Source organism: Camelus ferus, chromosome 16 (assembly GCF_009834535.1).
Source record: "Camelus ferus isolate YT-003-E chromosome 16, BCGSAC_Cfer_1.0, whole genome shotgun sequence".
NCBI classification, from domain to species: Eukaryota; Metazoa; Chordata; class Mammalia; order Artiodactyla; family Camelidae; genus Camelus; species Camelus ferus.
In genome coordinates this window covers 1,863,741-1,891,504 of record NC_045711.1, presented here as the reverse complement: position 1 = coordinate 1,891,504, position 27,764 = coordinate 1,863,741, and the positions used below count along the sequence as shown (strand labels likewise).

The following is a 27,764-nucleotide window of genomic DNA, read 5'->3' as shown; positions in this document are numbered from 1 at the left end:
CCAGCCCTACCTCCCCACTTCCCACTGATTTCTGATCCAAAAGACCTGGGCTGAGGCCTAGGAATCTGGAATTTTGACAACCTCCTCAGGTGGTTCTGATAGGCAATCATGGTTGGAAACTACTATTCTAAACAGCATAGGCACTCAATAAATATTGTTGGAAGTAGCATTTTAATTTCATGAAGTAGAATTCACTTCCTAATTCTTTAGGGTTAGAATCCGCTATAACTGAATCCTGAATGTGAACAGAACAATGCACTAATAGTCCACAAAACAAGCAGCCTTTATTGCAGTATTACAAAACACTTTCCATTTTGGCAATTATTTTACAACGCACTTAGCTTCAAGGGTTGGGAAGGAGAAGGTTGGGAGCTAAAGGGGGAAATTTCAACGGACATTTCTAAAAGAAAAACTGTCCCAGCCCTCCCACCCAAATAAAAATCCAATGTCACTTAATTTCACTACCCAAGAAGAGGCCACGAGGAAAGCAGCAGGCAAAACTCTGGCAATTTCACTATGGATCATGTCAGAGACAAAGGAACATTCAAAACAGTCATCAGTATGGTCGGTTGCGCTGATCATTTCTGTAGTCGTTTCTAGGAATGAAAAATAAAGAGCCAGACTAAATTCTAATATTCTACCAAGGGGAAGCATCAGACACTTCAAGGTGCTTTAGAATTTCCATAAGGATGACACCATACCTAATTTATTTCTCTACTTCTAGAAGGTGCGTAATTAATGTCTCATTTATCAGCTTTAAGACCCACAAAGTTCCTAAAAGAAGCTTTGCTACCCACTAACTCTTAAAAAATTTCCACCTAGAATAAGGACTCTAAGCCTTCCAGCATTCTAAAAAGAAGAGTAGCACAGGGGAATAAGCAAGCAAACACTTTCAGGTAAGAATTCCAGATCTCCCACTTACTATGTGATCCTGGAAAAGTTACACATCTTACTCCGTAAAATGGGAAATACATCTACCTCATGGGGTTGACAGAAGGACTAGAACTAAAGTATACAAAGATACCTTCACAGGATTTGCCACACAGCATGAAGTGTTCAATACATGGTAATTACTATAAGCTAACAATTATACAGTGCTTACCATGGCCAGCAACTGTTACAATGTACTCGAACTCCACTAAGGGGATACCATTAGCCCCATTTTACAGATGAGAATACTGATGCTCCAAAGAGTTAAGTAACTTGCCTGAGGTCACACAGCTAATAAGTGGTAGAGCCAGGATTTGAAACTAGATAGTCTGTCTCCAAACTCTGTGCTCTTACACCACATGCTGTACTAATAATTCTTGCTACCCTATACTGTCTCTGGCATAGAGATGCTTAGTATAATAACTGAAGTTATTTTACATCACTGGTTATTCAACTTTTTCTGCTTCTACACCTCTCATCTGTACAGCACACTCCCATCAGTACCATCAATGATTTTCATCTAGAAGAGGCATATCAGAATCTCCAGACAACTGCAGGGTAGCACATGTGATCTGAAAAAGCACACCCCTATAAAAGCTGTGTTCTCCTCTCACTTAGATTAAGAACCCCTGATTTACAAACACTTTCAAATTATCTGTCAAGCTCAACTATCTTTAGCTATGAGGAAGAATACACACACATGCATACACTCATACAAAGATTATAAATAAGGATTTCCTAAACAAAATAAATTTTAGAAATTGCTAGATAGGGGACTAAATGGATCTTCTCCATCCTAACTAAAAGAGCTGCCAACAGGAAATTCAAGTTCTAAAAAAAACTGGACAAGAGCAGTGAGGTAAAAAGGTTAGCAAGTACATTCTAACACTCACCTTCCTCCCATTTTGCCTCCATAGCCACCGCGGTCTCCTCCATAGCCCCCACCTCGGTCTCCTCCATAGCCGCCACCACTCCTGTCTCCTCCGTAGACGCCACTTCGGTCCCCACCATAGCCACCGCCACCACCACGGTCTCCTCCATAGCCCCCCCCACCACGGTCTCCTCCATAGTTTCCTCGGTCTCCTCCATAGCCTCCTCGATCTCCTCCATAGCCTCCTCGATCTCCTCCATAGCCTCCTCGGTCTCCTCCATAACCTCCTCGGTCTCCTCCATAACCTCCTCGGTCTCCACCATAGCTGCCACCTCGGTCTCCTCCATAGCCTCCTCGGTCTCCTCCATAGCCTCCTCGGTCTCCTCCATAGTTTCCTCGGTCTCCTCCGTAACCTCCTCGATCTCCTCCGTAACCTCCTCGGTCTCCTCCGTAACCTCCTCGGTCTCCTCCATAGCCACCACCACTCCTGTCTCCTCCATAGCCTCCACTTCGATCCCCACCGTAACCACCTCCTCGGTCCCCACCATAGCCACCCCCACTCCTGTCTCCTCCATAGCCACCCCCACTTCTGTCGCCACCATAGCCACCCCCACTTCTGTCTGCACAGTAGCCTCCTCGGTCTCCACCTCTGCCCCCACGGCCTCTGTAGCCCCTCTCTCCACCGTAGCCTCTTCCCCGGAAATCTGCAAGGTAGAAATTCAAACTAGTGAGGCCAGCAGAATAATGTAAAACCTCCTTAATGCTAGTCAGAAGATTAATACCACACAGATGCCGTTAAAGGCTGACCCACCTCCTCCTGAGGGACGAGAGTCCTCAGGTCTGGGCTCATTGCACTGATTGCAGGAATTCCTTCGAGCAAAGTTCATATTTCCACATGACCTGAGAAAGGAGTAACATAAAATGCTCAATAGTTTCCAATGGATTCAGAAACCCCCTTGCTCCCTCTAACTGCCATCCCAACTCCCATTCCCACCAAAATAAATGGGATACTTACGGATTAGGACAAACCCAATCCCCACTTTTGGGGTCTCCACCTCTCCCCTGAAAGCCTCCACGGCCTCTATATCCTCCACGGCCTGGGGGAAGTAAGGGGGTGGGGATCAGCAGCTGACATTAACAAAGCAGAGGAAAAGCACCAGATGAAAGAACTAAGAGCAAGTGCTCATCAGTAAGTGGACAGGTCCCCCAAAATTAACCCCTTATGGTAGGACTCCGTGATTCTTTTAACTTGGGGTTTTACTTATTTAGTCAATGCAAGAAAAGTGAGAAAAGACTCTAAGGCATACATTACAGTAGAAATAAAATTCAAAGTCCATAATCCCTCCTTAGTTTGAGAATCTCAATGATAAAGGTTAAGTGAGAAGACATACTCCAAATTTAAGAAATTAGACACAACTTAAATGAACGAGTTGGCAGTAACTATATCAGGGAATTTACAAACTGGTCAAATTAACTACCTAATTAGGCATCATTTAAACAATTGCCTCCTGATTTCCAGGCGACCAAAAACTGCTTATACATCTTTCCAAAGGGATTTCTAGAACATTCTTCCACCACTTTCTTAGCTGTTAAGACACCTTATTTATCTAATCTCCTATTCTGTACCTCACTTTAAGGCAGAAGGAGAAAGACTAAGGGGAGAAAAAGGCAACAGCAAGTTCACACAATAGGGACAGAACATGAACTCAAATCCAAACCCTTGTGTAACGTTGAGGCCTGTGAGCAACAAGTATCCTACCTCGCCGCCCACCTCCACTTCCACCTCCTCTCATGAATTCAGGTCTTCTGGTGGCAAAGGACACTTTAATGATGTTACCATGGAATTCTTTTCCTAAGAAAAAACAAAATGGTTTTGAAGAAATGCTACTCCACATCTCCACCTCTCAACAAAAAATATAAAACTGTCGTGGAGATTTCTAATTTCACAGGAATAACTGACGTGCCCTCACAGAAATTCAAACACCTTAGTGTTCCAAAGAATCAAAGTAACAGTACTAGAACATGACACAATCTACTGAATAGAGCAGGTCTGCCACTGGGAGACAGTCATTTCTTACTGAGGAAAAAAAACAAAAACAGAAACAAAACCCACATCTAACATTTGAATATGAAAAAGGCCAAATACAGGACAATGTGTGTAGTATGCTCCCATTTGTTTTCAAAGGGAATGAGTGTGTGTGTGTGTGCAGTGTCTATATCTACACTGCCTACTGTGCTTAACTCAGCAGAGAAAATGAGATCGCTAAGGGTCAAGATGGAACGGAAATTCATTTTTTATTATATACCCTTGGTATCATTTGTAAGGTTTTCACCTTTTCCAAGTAGTATCTTTAAAAATGATGCATGCAGATGTGACTACTTACATACATATATTCTGCTGTCCCAGGGCCTTAGAGACACAAATTAATCTTTTTACTTTATATTAAGTAAGAGAACTGATATATAAGGAAAAGATACCAAAGGATTCATAAAATAGCCCAGGAGCATTAGCCTTCTCACCAAAGCCCTACCCTTTATGACTGGCAACATCCCACAATTTCAGGTGGTATGACAAGCACTTTGACATAGGAAGCAACTCATTGATCAGTATTTAAAAACTGTAAAAAGACCTGGTAAGACCTGAACTATGAAGTTATGCTTAACATAACACCCTCTCACAGGGCTCATATGCCCTATGAGGGAAAGGCATAATAATTTTTTAACATATCACTGAGCAAAATATTTTATGATTCACAGAAACTATGAAACAAACAGAAAAGTGAGAAAGAATGGACTTAGCCTTCAAGAGCAGTGATGGAGCCTCACCGCTTAGTGCAAAAAACTAAAAAATATGGAGGTGAGAAGAACAGAGTATCATAATCTCATCTCTGAACAAGTAAAAAAAAAAAAATGCAATTATGTATTGGAAGACACAGGTGCAATGATCTTGGTATTAAAAGAGACCTCAAGTGCCTGGCAATCGGCACAGTTAAGTACTTTAGAGACTACTTAAGCCAGACGGCCTGAATATGAATTCTGAGTCCGACACTTATTCCATGATCTTGGCAATTACTTATTTTCTCTGTATCTCAGTTTCACATCATCTGTCAAATGGTAAAAGAGTATGCCTTATCATAGGGTTACTGTGAAGATGAAACTGAGTTAATGCACATAAAGTCCTTAGAACTGTGCCTAGCCCATAAACCACAGTAAACATGCAGTGTTAGTTATTACTAAATTAGGGTACAACAAAAACAACGAATTTATAACAACATGGATAAATGACTGTTAAAACAGTAAATGGAAAAAAGCATGAGACAAAACTACATTTAGAGTATAATGATAAACTATTTTAAAAATACACTTTAAAAAACTAGAAGGAAAGTTAATACAAAACGCCAGTAGTTGTCTCGGAGTAAAGGACTGTGGATGCTTTACCCCTTTCTTCTGCTTTTCCATATTTTCTTATTTTCAGGGGGAAAAAAAAGTCTTACTTGTCCCTTCTAAGTATGTATTAACTTTATATTTGAAGGGAAATTAAGTTTAAAAATACAGAATCAACTAGGCCAACCCTCTACATCTCTTATCAGGGTGGCCCCAAGCATAAAATACGATAGAAGGAAACATTCTAGACAAAGAGACAGCTCATCTCATTTCTAAAGATATGTAAAACCTTTGGCCTGTATTCTCAATAGAATATCTAAAAAAGTAAATATGAAAATAACTACTATCAATCAGAACATACTTTGACTTCAAGACTACACAATATTTATCCAAACTGAAAATGTATGAAGGAGGTATACCATCAAACCAGTCAATGGCTGCCTTAGCTGAAGGAGGGTCATCAAATGATACTGTTGCCTCCCCTTTTGGCTTCCCTGTGTCCTTGTCTGTGTACAGATTTATCATTGGTTTTCCAGTCTTCTTATTCGTCTGAGGAACAAACAAGTTGGTGTTAGTATTTAAGAAAAAGTGATCATGAACTACATGGTTAATTAAAGACTTATTTTTTAAAGGAATTCACCCATCCATACTACAAATACTAGCACCTACATAAAAATGAAGTTATCTGTAGGTTCTGAAAAGGAAAACTGTCTAAGATACATTAAGTGAAAACCAAGCTATAAAAATGATATAGTATATTGTTTTATCTACATACAATTTCTTTAAACTGATAAAAAAAAAAATGTAGATAATGCTTCATGTAAATATACACCTTGTAAAACTGAGAAGAAAAAAAAAGGCCAGGATCAATGATCACCAAGCAAACAAATTACCACTAAAAAGTACATACAGGATTTGGCTGGGAAGGAAGTGGAAGACAAAAATTTTTACTTTTCAGAACTATATGAATTTTTTACATATTTCATTTGTAATTAATAATTTCTTAAGAAATTTTTACCCTCCAAGAAGGGAATAAAAAGATTCTACAGACACCAAAACAAGGGCAATTAATTGCAAACTGATTTCAGGCAAATGCTAGTCTAACTAACACTGCTCTAAATGCTGCTTTCCAGTTGGAGATGAAAAATATACACATGAAACAAATAGCACACAAGACACTTACATAAAGTTATGAAATAAAGCATTATATATTGGGTGAATATATAGCAGACATTAAATACCAACATAAAAAGTTGTTAGTAATAACTTGAGTTTTCATAGATTGGCATTTCAGAATATATAAATGTTCTCAGTCTCATTTGTTTCTCACAATTTTAGGAGCTAGGCAGAGATTATTTTTAGAACCCTAAGATTGAAAGCCAAAGCTGTAGAAAGCTGTGAAAAGGTAAACACAAGCAAGGAATAAAATCTTCATTTAGCATATTCAGCAAAGGCCTACAGACATGGCTGAGCATGTACATTAGGGAATTTTAAGAGACAAGCCTTACTGGAGTATGGGCTTATTATGTAATCTATGCATCTTAACCAGACTATGTTAATAATTATGACATTTTCAACATAAGCCAACTTTTTACTCACCTTGATAATTCCTATTTGTTTAAAGAACTCCCCTACTTGATCTGTAGATACACCCTCCCCAAGCCCTTGTACAAAGATTGTGTTGTTATCTGAATTATCAGATTCTGAATCTAAGGGGAAAAAAAAAAACATGATTAATTTCACATATTCCTTAGGTTTACTACAGCCTGTTTAGTAATCAAGAATATTAATTTACTGTCCAATATTCAACTATTTCTATGACCAAAAGGAAAAATGACCAATATAAGAAATAGCTTAGATAAACATGCGAAGTGGTCACAATAGTTACTTGGTAGGTCAATTCTCACAACCAAACTTCAGATAAAGTGGATCAAGTCCATAACATGTCACATACTTCGATCAATTAAGGGAGATCTTACAAATCTCACTCTTCAGATTCAGACACAGGACTCAAGCTCATGAAGAGATGAAAAAAGTTAGCACAAAGTAGCATTTCTTTCTTTGGAGAACTTTAATTCTTTATGGCTTATCAATACTTTTAAGGATCTCTAGTAGAAAATTGGACTTCCAAGCAAGCCAAGCAGAATTGCTGGTTTCCCATTCATTGCAATAAGCTTTGTACATACCGGGGGTAGAGGCACCTTGACACACACCTTACCTTACATGAACACTTTTGGATTAGTACAACAAAGTAACAAAGATGTACAAAAATTCAGTCCATCAAGGGATAATTCACAAATTGCCATCCATATAGAATACTTTGGCATCTTAATAAAAACAAAAGTTCTGATTTCAATATATATTAAATTTTTTTGGCTCAAATAGATTTTTAATCTCTAAATCATAACTTTCAAAAGGCTCCAGGTAGCCTTGAATTTCATTTAAAAATAAAAAGCCACATGAAATTAGTGACCTCTGCCCGGCATAAGACAATTCTCTCAGGTATGAATTCAGTTTTCTTAGGCCCACTAAACAGACTATCAATCTAATGTAATATTTTCTTAAACACAGCTATTCTACTTTGAATTCCCCAATGATACCAATTCTGAAATATCTGATTTGTAGTAATTAATAAATAATGCTAATTAGTAGTACAAAATCAAGTATTTCTTCACAAGAGAAAAAGCAGAGAGCATGGGAAAGCACAAACATAGCAATACTCCCTAGCAAACTTTTCAGTCAATCCTCATGAATTTTTCTTTCTCTTATGTATTTAGAAGTGAAGCTCCCTGCTTCTGGCAGCACTATCAAATTAAATCTTCTTCCTGTACTAACTCCTCCAAATACACACACTTCTCCCTTGAAAAAAATGGAAAACTAACGTTCTCTTAAGGGCAAAGTCACAAACTTCATAAACCTTACCAGCATCTGGTCTGGGTCCATAATCCCTGTGACCTAAGGGGAAAAAAAAGAAAAAGAAAAAGAAAGCTATTTAAGGCAACTCATTAAAAATCATTAAAAAAAAAAAAAAAAAAAAGTAGTAACAACCAAGGCATGAAAAGTCAGTACTTCCAAAATCCTTGAAAGTCAACCATCACAGATTTACAAAGTAAATATATAAATTAAGTTTTACTACAAGTTTAAGAAATCAAGATGAATGTCAATATTCCCCTAAACTTGTCCCAGACGGCACCAGCCACTCTGACATTACACTAGTATCACTTTTGTTAAGCTCTGGTTGTGAAGGCTGATTGGAAAACCCTAGTAATTTAACAACACCATGTCAGCTACCTTTATTTAAAAAATGCACTGACAAAATCCAGTGAAGGTCGCATTCATTGGTCACCACAGACTCTTTCATGCAAATTCACTGTGTAGAAAACCCATTGGACTATTTGAGATCAACTTTGTCTTTTTAATGTTTTGAGATATATATATGTATATATATAATTTTTTTTTTTACAAGCACACAACACACACCAGCCTCAACAGAAGTAAGAAAGGGCTTAGACTGCGTCTGCGGGATATTGGTGGCTTTTAGATTTATATAGCATTTCCACTGAAACATTTTGGGATACTCAGCACTTACCACCAAAATTTTTGAAGCCACCGCGGTCACCACCACTGCAGAGGAAAAATTGAAGAAATGATTTCTTCCTTAAGTCTCTAATCTGCTGAGCCCTGGGCTCAATCTACACTTAACTGTCATAAGTAGAGTGCCTAGGAAAACAGTAGCACCTCTAACTTTCCAATAAATTCCATTTCATAGACTTCAAAGTGTTGTTTCACCTAAATGTTTTCCCAAGGATCTATTTCCACAAGGATGCCTTTTCAAGCTTATTACAGAACATATCTAATATACTCTTATTTTAAAATCTTCCCAACCCCACGCCAAAGGGATACTATGCAAATCATAACTTAAAACTGGAGGCACAGCATGAAGAATGCTAAACTAGAGCAAACATTCTTTCCAAAGGGCTATTTTTGTTAAATATGAGAAAAAGGAAAAAAAGACTAGAAGAACAATATAAAGCAAGGTTAAAATTCTGATAGCAGAATGGGAGAGGTAAAAACTTGAGCATTATGTTCTATTGTGATACCAAATAGTGGGTTTTATGAGATGAAGAAAGAAAGTGAGGTACAAATATATACAAAAGTGAGACTGAATGAAAGCAGTCATAAAGTTTCAAACCACTTAGAAATCTGGTCAAATGAGCACAAAAAGAAAGCATAACTTAAAACTGCCCTCCTACTCCACACATACCCACTGTAATACCCTCTTCACATCAGAGCTACTGTAATTCATGTAGCCAAATGCTCTGTACACCAATCAGTAGACCATCTCAGAGACAGAATGCTATACTCCACAGGAAAATGACTTTATTTGACGATTTCCACTGCTGGGTAAGTTAATGGTCCTTGTGTGCATAGCTTTATGTAAGAAATCTAAGATCTCGCTTATCAAGAAATTCTTTAAATACAAATACATTAAAAGCCTGTTTCTCTTAACTGAATTATGTACTCCTCTAAGACTCATGTGCTGACATGGACATAAAAACATTCAAAGTTTTCAGATGGTAATAACTAAATTTCTACTATCATTAACCTTCTACTCTAACCCAGGAAACTAATTCAATATACTAATGTCGCTTCACTGCTTAAAAGCCTCTGCCTTAGTGATAACCCTGCCCTCTGGATGGCTTTTCTGAGTCATCCTGAGAAAAACCACTCTGAATAAACGAAAAACCATTTTTCCTTTATAAGTCTATTCTACTACTACTTTACAAGTCTATTCTACTAGTTTAAAAAATTCCCTCGCAACTGGCTTCGGTATAGACACGTGCATCTTAATTTGCTAGTAATTTTTATTTGATTCCCAGGAAATCTAAAAAGGAGAATAAGGCTATTTTAAGGCTATGCAGACAAAATGAAGCTCAAGTCCTTCATATACTTAGTTTCCTACTGAGTCTATCAGATCCCTCTTTCAGAATATTGCCAAGCCCTTCCCACTCTCTCCCTACACTTCTAAATGACCTATACACCAATGCTTAACTCTTTAAGGAAAGGAAGCCAAAAGAGTTCTTAAGATTAAATTGCTAAAAACCTTATTAGAAACCAAGACATTGCAGGTTTCTTCAAAGATGATCATTAGAACCCTAAAAATGATGAGAAAAGAACTAGTAAAACTACCAAGCCTACATTTCTATGTCAAGAGGTTAAAGTCCGCAGGATAAAGCAGAATTTTTTAAAGAGGAAATATTCACAAGTGCTGGAAGAGATACCTCGTAATTATTTTGCTGTCACCTTAATCAAGTACCAAATTGTTTATCTGGCCACAACGGAGGGAAAATATGCAACTTCATACATCAACTAGTTCCTATAATTTCTGTTCTAATCAGCAATATAACTTTGAACAACTTTTCTTTAAAAAAAGGACATACCCTTGTGAAATAAACGACAGTTGAATAGGTTTATAATTTCCCATTCCTCCATATAATGACATTTTAAGTTATTGTTACTGAGCATTTCCTTTGAAAATTCAGCAGCTGAACACTTCAAACACAGTGGCCATAAATATGGAAATCCCATAAATGTATCCATAAAAGTACTAGTCTTCAAACTAAGAGACTCAAGGTATAGCCTTAACTATCACTAATCAATCTTGAAAATTTGGACAAATCAGGAACTCTCCCTAGGCTTCAGTTTCCTCTTTCGCAAAATAAGGGTCTACATCCTTACTGCTCAAAAGGTGTAAGCAAAAAAGTGTCTGGGAGCATCTCAGAAAAGCAAGCTCACCCCAGACCTACTGAATCAGAATCTGCATTATAATAAGATCCCCAAGGAGTAAGTATGTACATTATAGTTGGAGAAGCACTGCTCTAGATGATCCATAATTCTATATGAAGCTTTCTTTCAAGTTCCAATATTTCAATCATTTTTCTCTTTCCTTATTAGGAAATTCCTTATTCATTAGTTATAATTCCTCTTAAGGAAATTTATTACATTAAATACAGTTTAAAAAAAAAATCTCAAGTAGAATCACTGTTAAATTAGTTAACAAAAGATGGGCCTGTTGTTAAGAATCTTTCAAATCTGCAGTCAAGTACAAGTCCCTTTTCCACATACTAAGTTGAGGCCTCAATAGCAAATTAAGACACAAAGGTATGTGAACATCAGTGAGTCAAGATGTTGCCAGAACAAACTTGTTTTCCTCCCAGAAAATAGAAGCAAACTAGAACACATAAAGAATTCCTAAAGTAAGGACATTTTAAGGTGAAGTAGTAGAGGTATTCACTAGAGTAGAGACATAACACAGGCATACTCAAATTTATGGCTGAGTACCCCCTGCTTAAGAAAACCAACTATATATTCTTGACTCAACTCCAGAAATGGTTGTCCCAAGTTCAAATTCACAATAAGCAGCCTACCCTAGGGCGGACTGAGGGTTATTTCACTGTTACAGCATTACATGCAGATTTCATTTCAGGTGCTTGTCAAGAAATAAAAAGTTCTTTGACAGAATCTCTATTCCCAAAATTTAGTTTTTAAAAAACCCAAATATATCTATATTCAAGGACTAAAACTACCAAGAAGTAAAAGGACAATGCAGGAATATTTATTCCCAGAAAAGTCAACATCTAGAGAGAAAAAGGAACTTGGCTAAAACTGAAAAAGATTACTTTTTAAAAAAACACTGTGCTGTGTTTGACTTTTTCATACTAGTAAATCCAGAATACAATTATTTGGATGTGAAAACTAGTATTAATTCCAAACATAAATGGCTCAAATGCATTTAAATACCACTCTCAACGGCAGCTGTATTTATGTTTTATTTCCTCCCATGTCTTACAGGTGTGGTCAAAAGGCTTTCTGGATCCAGTATTTACCAATATTTCAGAAGGCCAAGAATCTATCACTCTAGAGCTACCTGGTCCAATACAGCAGTTACTAGCCATATGTGGCTGTTGGTTTTTTGAAATATGGAGTCTAAATTGAGATGTACTCTAAATGTAAAATACAAAATGGATTTCCAAGTCTTAGTATGAAAAAAAAAAAGAATGTACATATCTTGATAATTTTTATACTGATTACATGATAAAATATTTTGATATATTAGAGTAAATAAAATATATTATTAAAATTAACTTCACCTTTCTTTTTTTAATGTGGCTCCTAGAAAATTTTTAATGTGGCTCACAGCTGTAAGCCACATTATACTTCTGTTGGGCAGCAGTGTTTAGACTATCACTAGCATGCATGCACATTTTTAAGGGAGGTAATCAAAAACTTTTATAAGACATCCAAAATTCAAGATAACTTTTTTGAGTCTTGAAATATTAAAACCTAAAAAAGCTTTACTTAACTTGATGACATACTAATAATGAAAAATGGTTATCTATAAAGTTCCAGTAATTTTGCAATGCATTCATTACAATGTTAAAGTTAAAAACACTTGACAAAATTTACGGCCTTAAGCTTCTAGTCCATTAAGAGGTCACTGATCTATTTTAGATGACAATTAGAAATTCAATCATTTTTGCTGCAACTGCTTTTAAAAAAACATTGTTTCCTTTAGTCCCTCTAATCTTCACGTTTCTCTTCCATACCTGGAAAGCTGACAAGTTCCTTTGACATAAATTCTTCCTCCAGCCAATCATACAACCTGAGTCTCAGACTGTCAAATCCTTTACCACACATCCCACCTCCACTCAAAACTGTACCCGTTCTTCATTTTTTTATTTTACTTTTTTTAATGGAGGTACTGGGGGTTGAACCCAGGACCTCCTTCATGCTAAGCACACACTCAACCACTGAGCTATACCCTCCTCCGCCTTAATTATAAACCCAACCAATGCCAGATATTCTTCAAACATCCCTGAAAAGATCGCAATCTTGCTATTAAGTAAGATAATTACAAACAAAAATGGGAGTGCTGATGAAGACTAACAAAAAAATGTTTGGGTATTTGTGGTACTTTAATGTAAAACCAAGTGTGAAAAAAAAGCCCTGAAACTTGGCTTTTTTTTTTAATTTAAAACACTTTAACCCTTATAAATAAGCTAAAACTCACATATTGAGCAAGATAGTATGACACATGAAAATTTTATGAACTTTGTATTTCAGTATCCATAAATGAAGTTTTACTGGAACACAACCATACTTTTTCATTTGTATATGGTCTATAGCTACTCCGGTGCTACAAGAGCAGAGCTGAGCAGTTGCAACAAAAACTGTACGGCCTGCAAAGCCTAGATTATTTACTATGTGGACTCTCACATAAAAAGTTTCCCAACCCACTATAGAGAATAAGCACAATCATCCATATGAATTTCTAAAAAAGGCCTTTTGTGTACTTCCATTTATCGGCTTAGGCGGGGGAGTATATATAGACAGCAACTGGGAAAGACCCCTCCTCCAAAAAACCTATCCTGACTTGAACCAGATCACCATCATTTTGACTTAATATACAGTGTCTAATATCCTAAGATTTTGTTTGAAGAGGTTCTAGGGCTAAATAAAAAGATTTGAAAATCAAAAACTTAGTTCATGATTCAGTACCTGGGCCAAAACTTCTATTGAAATATGTTGTCAAGAAGGTTACTGAAGTGCTTAAAACTCAGACGCCCAGGTTGGCTTGAGGTATAGACCTTCCCTCCTTTATCAGGAGGGTCATTCAAGGTCCTTTCAGCTCTTTGATTCTAAGATGAGTCATCTCTCAAAGACAGAAACATATTTTTAAAGACTTTCCTACCCTCCTCCTAAAAAGTGGGATTCTAACATTCTCAAGTTAGACATTGTCATAGTTCAACAATTTATAGGATAAAATTATAACTTCCTTATGAAGAAAATTAAACATGATATACTATAAAACATACAGCATCCCAAGACAGCTAATTATCCAAAACATTTTAACTGGAAAAACACATATGCCTGTTAGTCATCTTGTTTGGGATTCTGTTTGAGGTAGGAAGGAGGCTATTAGATACACAGTAAGCACCATGTCGCTCTACACTTGTTCATTTACATCCACATGATGGCAGACTACCCTCTTGGATAATGAAGAGGCATACAACATATTTGTTTCACCTTATGAATTGACTTTGGCTATCAATCAAAAGATTTTTAATGTTCCAATCTTTAAAGTTTATCAGATACGTTTAGACTTTAGTTTTGCCACAGTATCAAAGCAATGGACACTAAACATAGAAAAATGCAAGTCAATGAGATCAAATTCCTGGTTCACTTGAAAAAATAACAGTGCTGTATATAAGTGATTTTCTCAGGTCAGCTCAGGGAACAGACACCGAGACACCTAAGAAGTGAAAAGAGTGACCTGGTACTGACAGATTATTAAGTGTCATTTAACAGGCTGCTGACAATTTCAATTCCCAAGGAACACATATTATCTTTTAAGCCTGTGTATTTTACACACAAATTTGCAACCTGCAAACTTAATCTGATGACAATAAATGTCAACTACTTTTTCATTCCTGTTTTTAGAGCCAAAGTGCTAAATTTATAGAAAGTAATTTTAAAACCAGCTTTCATAACATATGCCATAAGTAAATACCAAAACCTGGTAATACTAACAAGAGAAAAGGAAAGCTGAATTAAAAAGTCATTCCTTTTCTACAGCTTAGTCTAGACAAAATACACAATGGCAATGTAATATACTAATTATTTCAATTATTTCAATAATTATTTACTTAATAATGGGGATAAAATAGTTCAGTTACATAAAATCTTTCTCTCACTTGCCAACCCCAACTGTATACTCTGCTATTGCTTCTTAGTACTTTCCCTTTCCAAGGGGATTCAAGACTAAAGAACAGCCTCTCTATCCTCCAATCTAGAATTAACTTACCTTTTATTTTTTATATATAAAACACTTGGAATTCCCAAAGTCATCTTTTAAAGGAGTTTAGAGTTTATAGTTCTGGCACGAAGAATAAAGTTAAGTGGTTTAACCACAACTATAGTAGGGGAATTTTCTCCAGTAGTATTTAATATAAACCACATAAACTAACTGCTAACATAGCCTATTCTGAGGTAATTTATGTGACAGTTTGAGACTGAAAATAAATTTTGAATTTCTGTCCTCTACAGCATCTTTTTAGGCCTCTAAACTAAATTAGAGGATGGAATCAAACCAGCTAAGTAACAACAACAAAAAAAAAGGAAAAAAAAAAAAAAAAAAGAAAAGAAAGAAGAAATGTAGACATCTGTACCTAAATACTTACCTTGAGCCTGTCATAGGACCTCTTCCATCCTTGTCATATCCCCCACGCCCTCTACCTCCTCCCTGTGACCCGCCATATCCTCTATTATCTTCTCCATACCTACTCACATCACGACGGTCATCTACAGAAAAGAAAATTAATACATATATAAATAAATGTTGACATTTCTGACAAAGGTTTCTCATAACATAACCTTAAATGGCTCTTTAGATCACCTGTGACCTTTGGGAAATGGCACATGTGCACAAAACTCAAATGTGAGTAATCATAAAACCACCTGGAATTAAATGTATTTGAGAATTATACCTGTATCAAATTCCATTCTACTAAAGTCAGATAGCAAAATGGTGATATGGATATCACCATTAGATGTGATGGTGATATGGAACAGTATAAGTAAAGAACAACATTAGGTACAGAATCCTAACAAATTAAATGAAAAGAATATGCTAATCTTAAAAGTTATTACTTTTTTCACATCAAAAATATTTAAATGTAAATCAAGCATGGACAAGAAGTAACTGGATTTTCAAACTGAGAGATATTCAGTGAATGAGCTTCCACTTTTAAGCATTCACTTACTCATTCATTCATTCAAGTATTCAATAAATATTTATTAAGCACTTACTGTAAACCAAGCCCTATACAAGGCAATGAAGGTACATAAAAATGAGTAAGACAGGACTTTTGCCCTTGAAGCATTCATTTTCATGACAGTCAGATTCCTAAATACCAGTGGTATATATATAAAGGAAAATAAGAGGAAAAGAATGACTGGTTCTTCTTAGATGAGGTTAGAGAAGGCTAATATAGGATCATAATTTCCTCAGATCATATACACCACCACTACCAAAAGAACTGGTAGCTGCAGCATTGTCAAATAATCAGTTGATTGAGACAACAAAGGAATTTCAAAAACTCAGCCAGCAAAAACTCATGTGACCAGTTGGAGTCTCTAAGAAGTTCCGAAATAGAAAGCTAATAAACTAGTTTTGATAGTCACAAGAGAAAATATATGTTCAAAGTCACTCCAAATTTTTACAAACAGTTGAAATCCTATGTGGGTCTTTTAATACAAAACCCAGTATACAAACAATCTATGAGGCGGAGAAGAAAAATAATAAACGTCAGTGTATCTTACCTTGTGTGTGGTGGCTGTAATTTTCCCTTTGTGAATGGTAGGACTGCTGGTTTTGATTATAGGAATCATGTTGTTGATCATAATTTGACTGCTCATCATATGAGCCTTGATGCTGATCATAGCCTGACTGCTGGTCGTATGAATCTTGCTGACCATAGTCTGACCGGTCATATGAGGGCGCTCTTCCACCTTGGCTAAGGAGAAATCAAGAAATTGATTTTATAGAAGGATTATGTTTACTGTAGTACGCTGACTGAGATTGACTGCTGTAAGAGGCCTGCCTAGCTAGACCTCAACCACATTTACTACTGCTTTCTGGTGGGAATCATTTAGCTTCTTTAAATACAAAATCTTATCACTAGTGGAGTAACTTTCAAACAACAATTCCATTATCACCTGAAGATGTTCCACATCATGAGAAAAACTACACGCACCTTTGAAAACTGTAATGAAGCAAAAACATCACCATGGTTTTTATCATCTCCTTGAATTTAAAAAAAAATTAAAGGTGACATAAAGTACAGTAATGTGTTTTATTGCTTAACAAACATAACACAGCAAGTGCTGAGTCCTTTTAACAGTTACACTAAAAGGTTCTATCCCAATTTTAACAACAATGTTATCTAATAATACTTTGGGGACTATTTTCTTATAATTACCTTTAGAACCTACAGTATATTTTTCTAAGCATCTTCAATGATAAGTAAATTTTAGAAAATAGCAATAACTCATTCAAATTTTTAGTTTGCTGAGTAAGAGATAGGAACTTGCTTTGTGATGCCATCTTTTATCTGAAAAGAAGTCTAACTACCAAATAATGAGATTGCTTTATTATCTCTGGCAATTCAAACAGAAAATTCTAAGTGTGTTATAAGCAATATGACTATTAACTATCTGCTCTCAGGATGGGAATGTTGAAAAGAAACACTTAATTGGGTTTGAGTTCTAATGTTTACTCAAAAAGGGGGGTGGGGGACAAAAAAGGCCTCATAACTTAATAGTCACATCTTATTCTGCATCAAATAATCAGAACAATCTAATAAAGATCAGTATGTTCCCCAACTCCCTACCCAAAGCACATTCCAACAGTGGTCAGAACCCTAGCACTTCACTTTAATTGTCAAACCAAATCTAACATTTCTTTTTGGTCCACATTTATGTATCACATTTCTAAAAATGCATCCTTATAAAAAGATTCTCCTTAAAATTAAAACTAACCAATAGGGCTTGCAGAGTTAATCCTTCTAATATAACATGTCTTCTGGATAATACTCTCTACATTTGTACTCCACTCTCTACTTTTTAAAGCACTCTCCTACCTATAAGACTGATAATTTGACCTCATAAATCTTTCCCCAATGCTTTTTTTACCCCATGCTTTTATTTAACTGCATTTCAATTGGAATAATTTCTTCACTGCAGAGAGAAAATACTAGTTACCTCGATTTCTGCCTTACTTTTTAGCTGTATATCCTGACAGGCTATATAATCTTAACAACTTCTCTTTACCTCTGATAATTACTGACATCTCATAGTGGTGTTTAAAACAGGATCAATTAAATTAGGGAATGCAAAAGCATTTCACAAAATGTAAAGCACAATAAAAAGTTGCTATTATTAAAATTAATAATAAGTATAGGCTCCTCAAATCTGAAAATTTTTAAAAACCTGTAAAACTTGTAAAATTGATGATCAATATTCACCTACCTATATTACCAAGTAAAACATATTTTAGGGTATCTGAAATATGTGGCTAGGTTTTGGCTCTATTTTTTCTTTAATATTTTTGTCCCTGAAAAGGTAATACATTAAAATGGTTAAAAAATAAAATGGAAATTAAAAAGTAAGCATTGAGAAGTCTCCTTTTATAGGCGGGCTTTTATTTGGGGGGGGGGGTTGATTAGGCTTACTTATTTATTTATTTTTTAGAGGAGGTACTGGAGGATTGAACCCAGGACCTTGTGCGTGCTAAGCATGCGCTCTACCACTTGAGCTATACCTTCCCCCAGGCAGGCTTTTATTTTATCTCAGGTATAAAGCAGAGGTCCAAATTTTAGTTTTTAACATTTAAATTATGTGCATTCATTCACAGCTAAACAATTTTACAAGTGACACGTTATAAGAATCAAATATCAATGCTAAAAATTCCCACATTCTTTGTAACACAAAACTGAAATTCATAATCCATCAACACTTTTCTGAAAAAAAATGTTTAAAGCTAGGAGTCTGTTAGTGAAACCTGCTTTAATACCCAAAGTGTTACTTCCACTGCCCAACACAACCTCAGTACTTTTACTGTTTCCTTACCCTCCTGATGATTCTGTGTTTTGCTGTCCCTGGTTATTATAAGATTGCTGGCCATATGAGCTCTGCTTTTGATTCTCATAACCACCGTAGGACTGTGAATAACCTAAAGATTGGATGGATATACCATTTAGGAAAGGTTACGATTTTTTAATTTCTAAAACAGCGTATTTAACAAATCAGTCAAACCTGACTGGCTCTGTCCGTAACTGGAGTAGCTGCCAAAGTTCTGTCCATATGAAGAATCAGTAGTTTGCCCATAAGGATAGCTCTGAAATTTAAGTAAATACAAGTTTCAGTACATATTCAGAATAAACACTATTTATAAAGAATTCAATTTATATTTAACCTACTTGTTGTCCTTGTCCATAACCTTGGTTGCCTTGATTTCCATAGGAAGAATAACTGTAAAAGAAAAATGTACTCATGAAAGGCATGTGCTAGAATTCAAAAGCTTAAAGAAGCCTATCTTCATTTTCAACTTTCAACTCAAAGACTCTTTTCTGAGAATCTGTCAATACACCCCTCTCTTAGAGTCTAAATTGAAAGGTGATAACCAAAGACTGTCAAGGCATAAATGAAGTCATTCCCAGACCTCTTGAATGCCAAACAGCAGAAGTTTTGCTTTGACAGTCTCCCACAAATAAAACTTCACCAGACCTAGAAAATCCCAAGAGAATTACGTTGTTGGCATGGAGGGGAAAGGGAGTGACTACATGATGGCAAGACCTATAATAAACAGGTGAAGCAGAAAAATGGCTCTTTAAGTTAGCACTTCACTCAATCTGTTTTGACAGATTAATTTCTTCCTACCATTTGCCTTAAATCTGCCTTTTACATACCAGAAAAAGCATAGTGTAGAGGGGAGGGAACAGTTCAAGCAGTAAAGCACATGCTTAGCATGCATGAGGTCCTGGGTTCAATCCCCAGTACCTCCTCTAAAAATAAATGAACAAATAAACCGAATTACCTCCCCCCACTAAAAAAAAAAAAAAAAAAAGAAAAGGCATAGTGTGGCACTAAACATCCAATTTTAGTGTCTCAGTAATTAGAGGCACGTATATCTTCAGAGTACTATCACAGAAAGAAAGTACACTGTATACCCAGTGTCACAGCATAGCTTCACATACAGCTTGTTGACTAAATGAATAAATATAGCTCCCTTAGATATGAATTTTCTTTAACTTTACAGCATATAAGCTTTATCAAGTCAGAAACAAACTTTCTAAATATATGCCAAAGAAAAATAAAACTTTGCCAAAAAGATCTTATTATTTTGGAGCTATCAAGTGCTAATAGAATTTCTTAACTTTAGGAAGTAATTTATCATTGAATAAACATTGCTAGCTGCCTACCGTGAGGGTCTATCCTATGAGAATAAAAAAGTCAAATCAGCTTTGCTTTCATGAGACTTAAAACCTGATGACAGAAGATATCTGAGATGCTACTTGGAATATCTCACACTGAGCTGCAAAGTATGTATAGTTTAAGTTTAAGGCTTTATTTCTGGTAAGCAAGAGAATCCTACTGCATGTATACATTCACATAAAAACAGACTTCTTTTTACTGTGAGTGTGGTAAGGAGTCTTTAAAAAATGCTAAACACTTCTATCACGGTGTTTCAAGAAAATCTGCTCCAGAAATAACACATTAGCATCTTATATACAATCAAAAAATAAAATGCTTTTTCTAAGAGGCTGTTACAGTTCAACTACTTAAATTCTTTTAATAATTGTTTCTTTCTAAAAATTTCCTAAGAAAACAATCTTTACAATACCTTTGAGATTTGTTTTAATCTCTAGGGGGCATCTATATTTAAACAGCCTTTTAAAAAAAGAAAGAAATGTTTTACAGCATCTATGTACACAGGCTGATTCTGTTTCCCCTTGACAAGCTAATATTCGACTCTCTTAAGACGTCCAGATACCAAATCTCAAGACAGAAGCCTGACTAAATTTATCTTTTTTCCTCAGTTCTACTCAGTCATGGTATTACTGAAATGTATGTATACTTTACCTTTGCTGCTCACCCCCAGACTGACCGTAACTTCCAGAATCTAAAACACATAAAAAAGAATTTTTAATCTTATTTAAATTAGGTTTCCCTCAATGGCTAACTTTAGCTCTTAGAGAAGAAATATGATAAGAAAATGTCATAAAAAGTAGCCACAGGAAAAAAAACCTAGAAGTTAAAAATACTGTGCAAGGAGAAATCTGTACCAAATTATTTGCTAGTTATAGTAACTACATCTTTGAAAATAACTACTCTGCAAACATGTCCTGATGGTCACAAAAACCAAGCGAATAAATGAGGAACAACCAGTGGAAAAAACCCACCCTTTTAACAAAAACTCAAAAGCTCAAGCTGTATTATCTTTATATACAAAAAGACACCTGTTAAAATGAACCACAATCAAAATGGGGAAAATACACACTCTAAGATAAATCCCCAGGATTACATTTACTTCATGTCCTTGCCACAACATATGCACCATTCCCCTATATTGTACTGGACTGCTCTGGCTGTCGGCACCAACAAAAAGATCTCCAAAGATTTGGTATAAGCAGCTAAGTTAGTTGTTTTACCCCAACTTGACCAAGCTTTCAGGGACTTGGCCAACTGGTATACCAACTTCTAGCAATACCTACTTCAAGCTTCCTTTTTGACAATAAAAACTACCAAGGAAGGCATGAGTTGAATAATATATGTCAAAAAAAAAAAAAAAAGAAATCTGAACTGTTAACTTTTCTCAATACTTCAAACTATCAGTTATTCCAAAATTTTTGAAGAGGCTCTATCCTTTAGGCTTCCACTGCATCAAATAAATGACCGAAGTCTATTAGTGATGAGTAAGAGAAGGATAATTTTACATGAAACACTTTCAACTGCATTACAAAGTGACTCTGAGAGGCTCAAATTGCTAATCATTAGGGACAAACTCATCGAATTTGAAATAAAACCAATTGTTTGTTGTTGAACAATTCTGAAAATCTGCCAAAAATCAAATCAAATCAGTGACTTTTTCATTTAATTCACATAAAGCTACAATATGAAAACACTGCCACTGGCTGTGTAACTGGGTGACATCAAATTTGCCACTTTTCTGCAGGAAAGACCTCCAACTGGACTGAACAAGATTTTTTTTAAACCTTTATTAAAGTATTGAATGAAATCCTGACATAAACTACTTCTTTGATGTGGACATAAGGCTACCTGAGATGAAAAAGAAAAAAATTGTGCATCACTGCCCATGATAATAAAATGATTAGATTTACAGCTAACAACCAAGTAAGAAAAATATGAAAAGGATACAGAATCTAATTGGAGAAAAAGATTAGACGCATCTATGAAATGGCTAACGGCATTAGTTTTAACCAATTCAGAAACTAAAAAGGATTATAGTTGGGGGAGGGGGGTATTCCTAGATACCCAGGGAATGCATGAAGCTTCAGGTTAAACTATTTGCCAAGGCACTGACGTGGGTTCTCCCAGTGACAGCGTGGAGTCCAAGACCTTACTGTACTTCCCTTTGGCCGAGCCAAAAATTATACACAGCACATAGGTCATGTGACCCCTAGCTTAAATCTAATAAGTATTAGAGTTCTTAACCCAGTCACTTCAGCTCTCTGAAATTGTAAATGACTTCTTCAGCTGGCTGACTTCAAAACCCCAGAATATAGAAATAAGCATACTGACCAGCAGGTCTAGCCCTTAGTATACTTGAGAAAGTGCAGATCTTTTACATTCATCAGAGAAAATCAGTTTATAAATGCTACCTATGGCATTTCAAACAGCTTACAGGTACTTGACACTTGAGCCCTGTATCTGGGCTCATAAATTATTTAGAAGTGCTTTTATTTCTAAGTGTATAGGGTTTTGATTCTTTTTGTGGTTTTGTCTTCTAATTACTTTCCATTGCAGCCAGAAAAGATATTTTCTGTACTATTCCTGGTATTTGTTGGGATTTGCTGTTTTTCGCTTTTCCCCTTGGTACACTTTTACTCACCTAAATGTCTCCTATGTGCTTGAAAAGAACTGTGTACTTTCTAAACGCTGAAAGAATTCTGTAAGTCTGTAAGATGATGCTTGTTCATTCTATCCTTTCCTTCCTAACATTATGTCTACCTGATCTATTAATTACAGAGAGGTACGTTTAAATTTTTCTAATTCCGTTTGACTCTGTATTTGTAAATTTCTTACAATTGAGTTTTTGTTTTGTTTTTGCTTTCTACATTTTCAGGCTGTATTGTTAGGTACATAAAAGTATAGATTTATAGCTTCCTGGTGAATTCCTTTTAACATTACATGAAGATATTAAAAATGTCCAAACTTATTTTGACTGGTAACACTATGACTAAACAATCTTCCTTTTGGTTCATGATTAATCTTTTCCTATCTCTGTATTTTTAATACTTATTCTAATGTTTTAGGTATATCATTTCTGAACAGCATGTATCATTTTTTCCCCAATGTGAAAATCTTTGCCTTGCAACTGGTGTTTCCATATTTTTACTTCTGTTACTTTATCCATTCCTACCAGCCTATACTGGATTCTCTACTTACTAGGAGCTTTTTTTTTTTTTTTTCCAACTCCCTTAGTTCCTTCTATTGGATTTTCTTTACTCACTTTCCCCCTCTACTGCTTTAGAAGTTAGTCGTTCACATTGTTTTTATTAAGCTACCATTCATAACTTAAAGATTATGTTCAATCTTTAACATGCATTCTTGACAAAGTTCAAAAAGATCTTCAACCTCCAACAGAATGTAAGAACCTTAATGCTATAACGCCAATCACAGCCTTCACCTATTATTTCACTTCCACTTTAAATCTCTAAATGTAATCATTTTAATCTTCAAGGTTCCATACAGTCAACTTTTTATTTACTACATTTGCTTCCTCTACATTTTTTGCATCCTACTCCTCCCTTCTGGATTTAATTTATTAGTTTTTTCAGCAAATGCCTGAAAATAGTATCCTTATTCTTTTATTTGGGTAAAAAAATCAAGGTCAAAGGTTATTTTTCCTCTAAATTCCATTTTACTATTTAGCAGTTTCTTAAAACTTTTAAGTCTACCAATCTTACCATTTCCCTACTTCCTCTGATGGGTTGTTAGTACTTCATAATCTGCAGTTTCACATTTATGTATCTAAGTATGAGTTGATTTTTACATCTCATGTTTGACACTACTGCTTCATGCTCCATCAATTTTGGAAAATTCTCAACTATCTACTGATGTTCACCATTTTCTCCTCAAATTCATATTAGATGTATGATAGGACTTCACAAACTATTTCCCATGTTTCTTCATCTTTCACCTTTAGCCTTCTGAATTGAATTCTGGTTAATCATACTGTATCTATCTTCTACTTCACTAATTATTTCTTCTGCTAGGTCTATCTGCAATTCAACTTAGCCACTTTTTCCACTTCTAGACGTTGCACTTGGTTCTTTTTCAAATCTACATAGCCTTTTTCCATATCTTGGTCTTAGGGTTGATTCCTTCGTTCAGGTTTTTAATAATTTTAAACATACAATACTCTTTCAGGCTATTAGGGGTTCTAATGCCGTATGTCACTAACTCTCATTTTGGAGTTTAATTCAGAGAATTCTGCAATGTTTTACTGTGAACTTATCTTTTACAAGGCTTGTTTTTTCTGTTTCCCTCATGATCTAGGCTCTGAAATTTCCTCAGAAAAGGTTTTCATTTATTTCTACCAGGAACCCCGAGGTTATAGCCAGCCTATAATTTTTACGTTAATTTCTTGGCTTTAGGTTTCCTGGACCTGATAACTGTCTAAATGTATACCCAAACTGTATAAGGAACAAGTCCCAGGTTATAAATTCTCAGGAAAGACTTTTTTTTTCCCAGTCAGGGCCCAGGCTTCCTTGTTACCTCTTACCCTAGTAAAAAATGTTTTTCCCTAATTCATTCTTTCACTGAAGATCAGTTCAAACATCCAGGTTTTATTTGAGGATCTGTTTCCGTTACATGGCTTCATCTCCTGCCTTTAGTTACTTGGGCAATAAACCCAAGGCTCTAAATAATGAGACCTACAACTTCCTCTCCAGGACCATGACGTTAGCTCTATGCCTGCCATGCTGGCTTCTACTTCATATCTGCAGCAGGGACCTGCCCTTTGTTTTATATAAGTTCTTGCATTTTTTAGGTATTTATAGACAGAAGATCTGCAAGTTATCTTGGTCTGCTATATAGTCAAAATGAGAAGTATTTTGACTTTGTGATTTTTATATGTATTACTGACTAGATTTGATTTTAACTTCAAAAATGTCAGCTAATTCACATTTGTCTGAGAGTCTGACTCACAATATTTGCAATTCTGATTTATTTACTGATTATAGAAGCATTTATGTTTTATTAGGTTTATAAGTCTATCCTGTCAGGCATCTGGAGTGATTGAGTCAATTTGATAAATTAAATTTCTAAGTGTAGTCTGGAATATTTAAAGGACTTAGCTAAACTTAATGCCATCAATTGTTTAAGAGGAGTCTACTCTTAAAATGATTAACTTAAACATTCCTCAAGAACAAGTCATAAGCATTAACCCTATTTTCATACAAAATCAAATGTATTATTTTTATACAAAATTACAAAATGTATAAATTGTATATAACAACACTAAGTAAAACTTAAAGATTCTAGCTTTGACTTAATGTCGAAACAAGCAGTTATTAAATAGTTCTTTTCAACATGAATGTCAATTTCAACATTCAAAAAAACTCAAATTACAAAATGACAAGTATGTGCTGTCTTGGTAAACTGAAGATCAGTATAATGTGTTTCCCAGCTCACACACTATTATGACACACTGAAAATCCTGGATTTTAAAAATGGAACACTTTTAAAATTAAATTTTCCATAAAAGCTACCAAATCCTATAAAAGTAAGTCATTGCTTTTTACCAGTAATTATGTTAAAAATTCAAGAGAGGTCAATAGTTTTTAATGAGCACTGTATCCACTGGAAGGGTAAATTTCTCCATGAGGGCAGGAGAATCTTTTTAAAACCATGGATGGGTTGGTCACATACCCTCCTGAATGTGTACATCTATGTATTTCTGTGGTGCTTCACCAGACTTCATTCCAAACTATGGACCTGGTAAAAATGTCCCAATGTCTACCTTGGGGTAAGAAATTATTTCTTGCTTGAGCAAGGATTAATTAGCAAGAAGTCAATCTGTGCAATTAATAGCCTCTTAGATCAGGAAGATGCCCCATCCCCCAAAAGATCAATATTCTAGCTTCTTAATATCAATGTTGATCTAGGGAATGTTTATCATTTTCCTATCCAACCATTTTTGCTAATTAGGTCTCCTCAGCCTACTGCTTCCTTTTTGTCACACATTTCCATCCTTACTGGATTACTGGGGGGATTTGTTTACTTATCTTTTAATACCAACAGGTTCTTCCTTTAAAAAAAAAAAGGTCAAATACTCTGCTAGCAGTCATTTTCATCCCAATCATATGGCTTCAGGGACGTGTTCTGCTTTTCCACCTAAATGGTGGTATCTAACTCTCATAATGGTTCCCTGGGACTTTCTTTGCAGCCTGTGATGTACCCAACTACAGAGGGCCTGTGTGGCCGCAAGGATTGCTAAATAAAGAGGATTTCCAAGTCCCAGACTTTTTATTCTGCTTTATCAGGTTCTAAACGGGCTGTCCTGATGAGACCAACGCCTCTTTTTCTCTTCCACACAACGTGGGTACCTCTATCAATTTAAGTGCTTCGTGGAAGACTGCCTTTCCTTTAGTTTGTATGTTTTAATGTAAATGCCACATGTACCTACAGGAGCCCATCAATAACAGACAAGGCTCACTTTCACACTCGTGCAGGATAAACAACTGAAGAGGGGAGAAGATGACAGAGGAGGGTGAAGAGGAAGCTGAATTATATGCAAACACCCCCAACTCGAATCCGGGAGGCTGCTGCAGAGGGAATGACGAGGTGTAGGATTTCACGTCAGGTAACGTCCTTTGAAAGGGCTCCCAGAGCGTCAAGGCCCCCACCTGATGAATGGGTGAGTCAGGAAGGCCCAGCTCCACTTCACGGATGGGGAAACTGAGGGACGAGGCGGCGAGATGACTGGCTCGGGGCCTTGCTGAAAGATCTGAGGCGGAGCGGAGAACCAGAAGCACCGATTCTCTCAGGCTGATGCTCTAATCACGGGCTCCCCCCGCCCCTGCGATGGCGTAGCGGCCTCCGCCCCCCGACTCACACACCCTCCCTCGGGAGCCACACGTCGCCTCGAGTTCCAAGGACAGGGCCAAAAGACAGGGGGCTCGAAGCGCTCCCGCCAGGATTCGCAGACAGCGAGCGTTGGGAGCGTGCGTCCCTCCAGTCCAACATGGCGGCGGCGGCGGCCCCCCCACCCCAGCCTCCCTCAGGGCCGGAGTTTTCCCTCGGGGCCCTCCAGTGGGCGGGAAGACGGCCCAACCCCGCCGGGCCCCCTCTCGCCGCTGCCGCTGCTCGCTGAAGGAGTCACCTACCCGACATGACTAACGGCCGCGGCGCGGAGCCCCCACAGCCCGCGGAGAACAAGGAATACGAGAGCCAGGCGGCGCGGCGGCCGGAGCTGTACTGAGAGCGGCGCGGCGGGCAGGGCCCGACTGCGGGGCCTCGGCAGCCAATCAGAGGGCGGTGGGCGGTACCATAGCGCCAAGGCTCGAGGGGTGGCTCTGGGCTTGGACCAGCCACCGAAACCAGAATCCCTCCCCGTTCTCCCCTCCGCAGACGGTACCATTATTGAGAGGGAACTGAGGAGAGGAAGTACCAATCCCAGGATCATGATAGGGGGAGGAAGATGTAGCTACTCGCTCCGTCCTGATTACAGTCCTATTTCTCATTTTACTGAATCTGATAGAATTCGAGGTTA

The 27,764-nt window shown here is 36.6% G+C and overlaps 1 protein-coding gene across 2 annotated transcripts; it reads right to left on the bottom strand.

Annotated features, from left to right (window-relative positions):
- Positions 1 to 416: 416 nt before the first annotated feature.
- On the bottom strand, positions 417 to 27,518 carry TAF15 (TATA-box binding protein associated factor 15). Of its 2 annotated transcripts, XM_032498251.1 has the most exons (16): positions 27,379 to 27,518; positions 20,888 to 20,927; positions 19,225 to 19,276; positions 19,061 to 19,142; positions 18,875 to 18,977; positions 16,568 to 16,761; positions 15,427 to 15,547; positions 8,775 to 8,809; positions 8,108 to 8,140; positions 6,785 to 6,894; positions 5,605 to 5,734; positions 3,561 to 3,653; positions 2,817 to 2,898; positions 2,613 to 2,701; positions 1,824 to 2,505; positions 417 to 596 (listed from the first exon to the last, which is right to left on the bottom strand). In XM_032498251.1, exons 1-16 carry the CDS (start codon positions 27,383 to 27,385, stop codon positions 557 to 559), a joined length of 1,893 nt encoding a protein of 630 aa, XP_032354142.1. In that variant the 5' UTR covers positions 27,386 to 27,518; the 3' UTR covers positions 417 to 556. The 2 variants fall into 2 exon arrangements, with proteins under 2 accessions (XP_032354142.1, XP_032354143.1); XM_032498252.1 differs by lacking the exons at positions 18,875 to 18,977; positions 19,061 to 19,142; positions 19,225 to 19,276; positions 20,888 to 20,927; positions 27,379 to 27,518 and adding an exon at positions 17,002 to 17,051.
- Between the last annotated feature and the right edge of the window lie 246 nt (positions 27,519 to 27,764).

Bases quoted from the DNA above. Each gene is read 5' to 3' on its own strand.
- TAF15 (XM_032498251.1), bottom strand. The intron at 2,899-3,560 runs GTAGGATACTTG...TACTTCCCCCAG, and splicing joins AAGTGGAGGTGGGCGGCGAG to GCCGTGGAGGATATAGAGGC. The intron at 597-1,823 runs GTGAGTGTTAGA...TTTCATTCCTAG, and splicing joins GGAGGCAAAATGGGAGGAAG to AAACGACTACAGAAATGATC.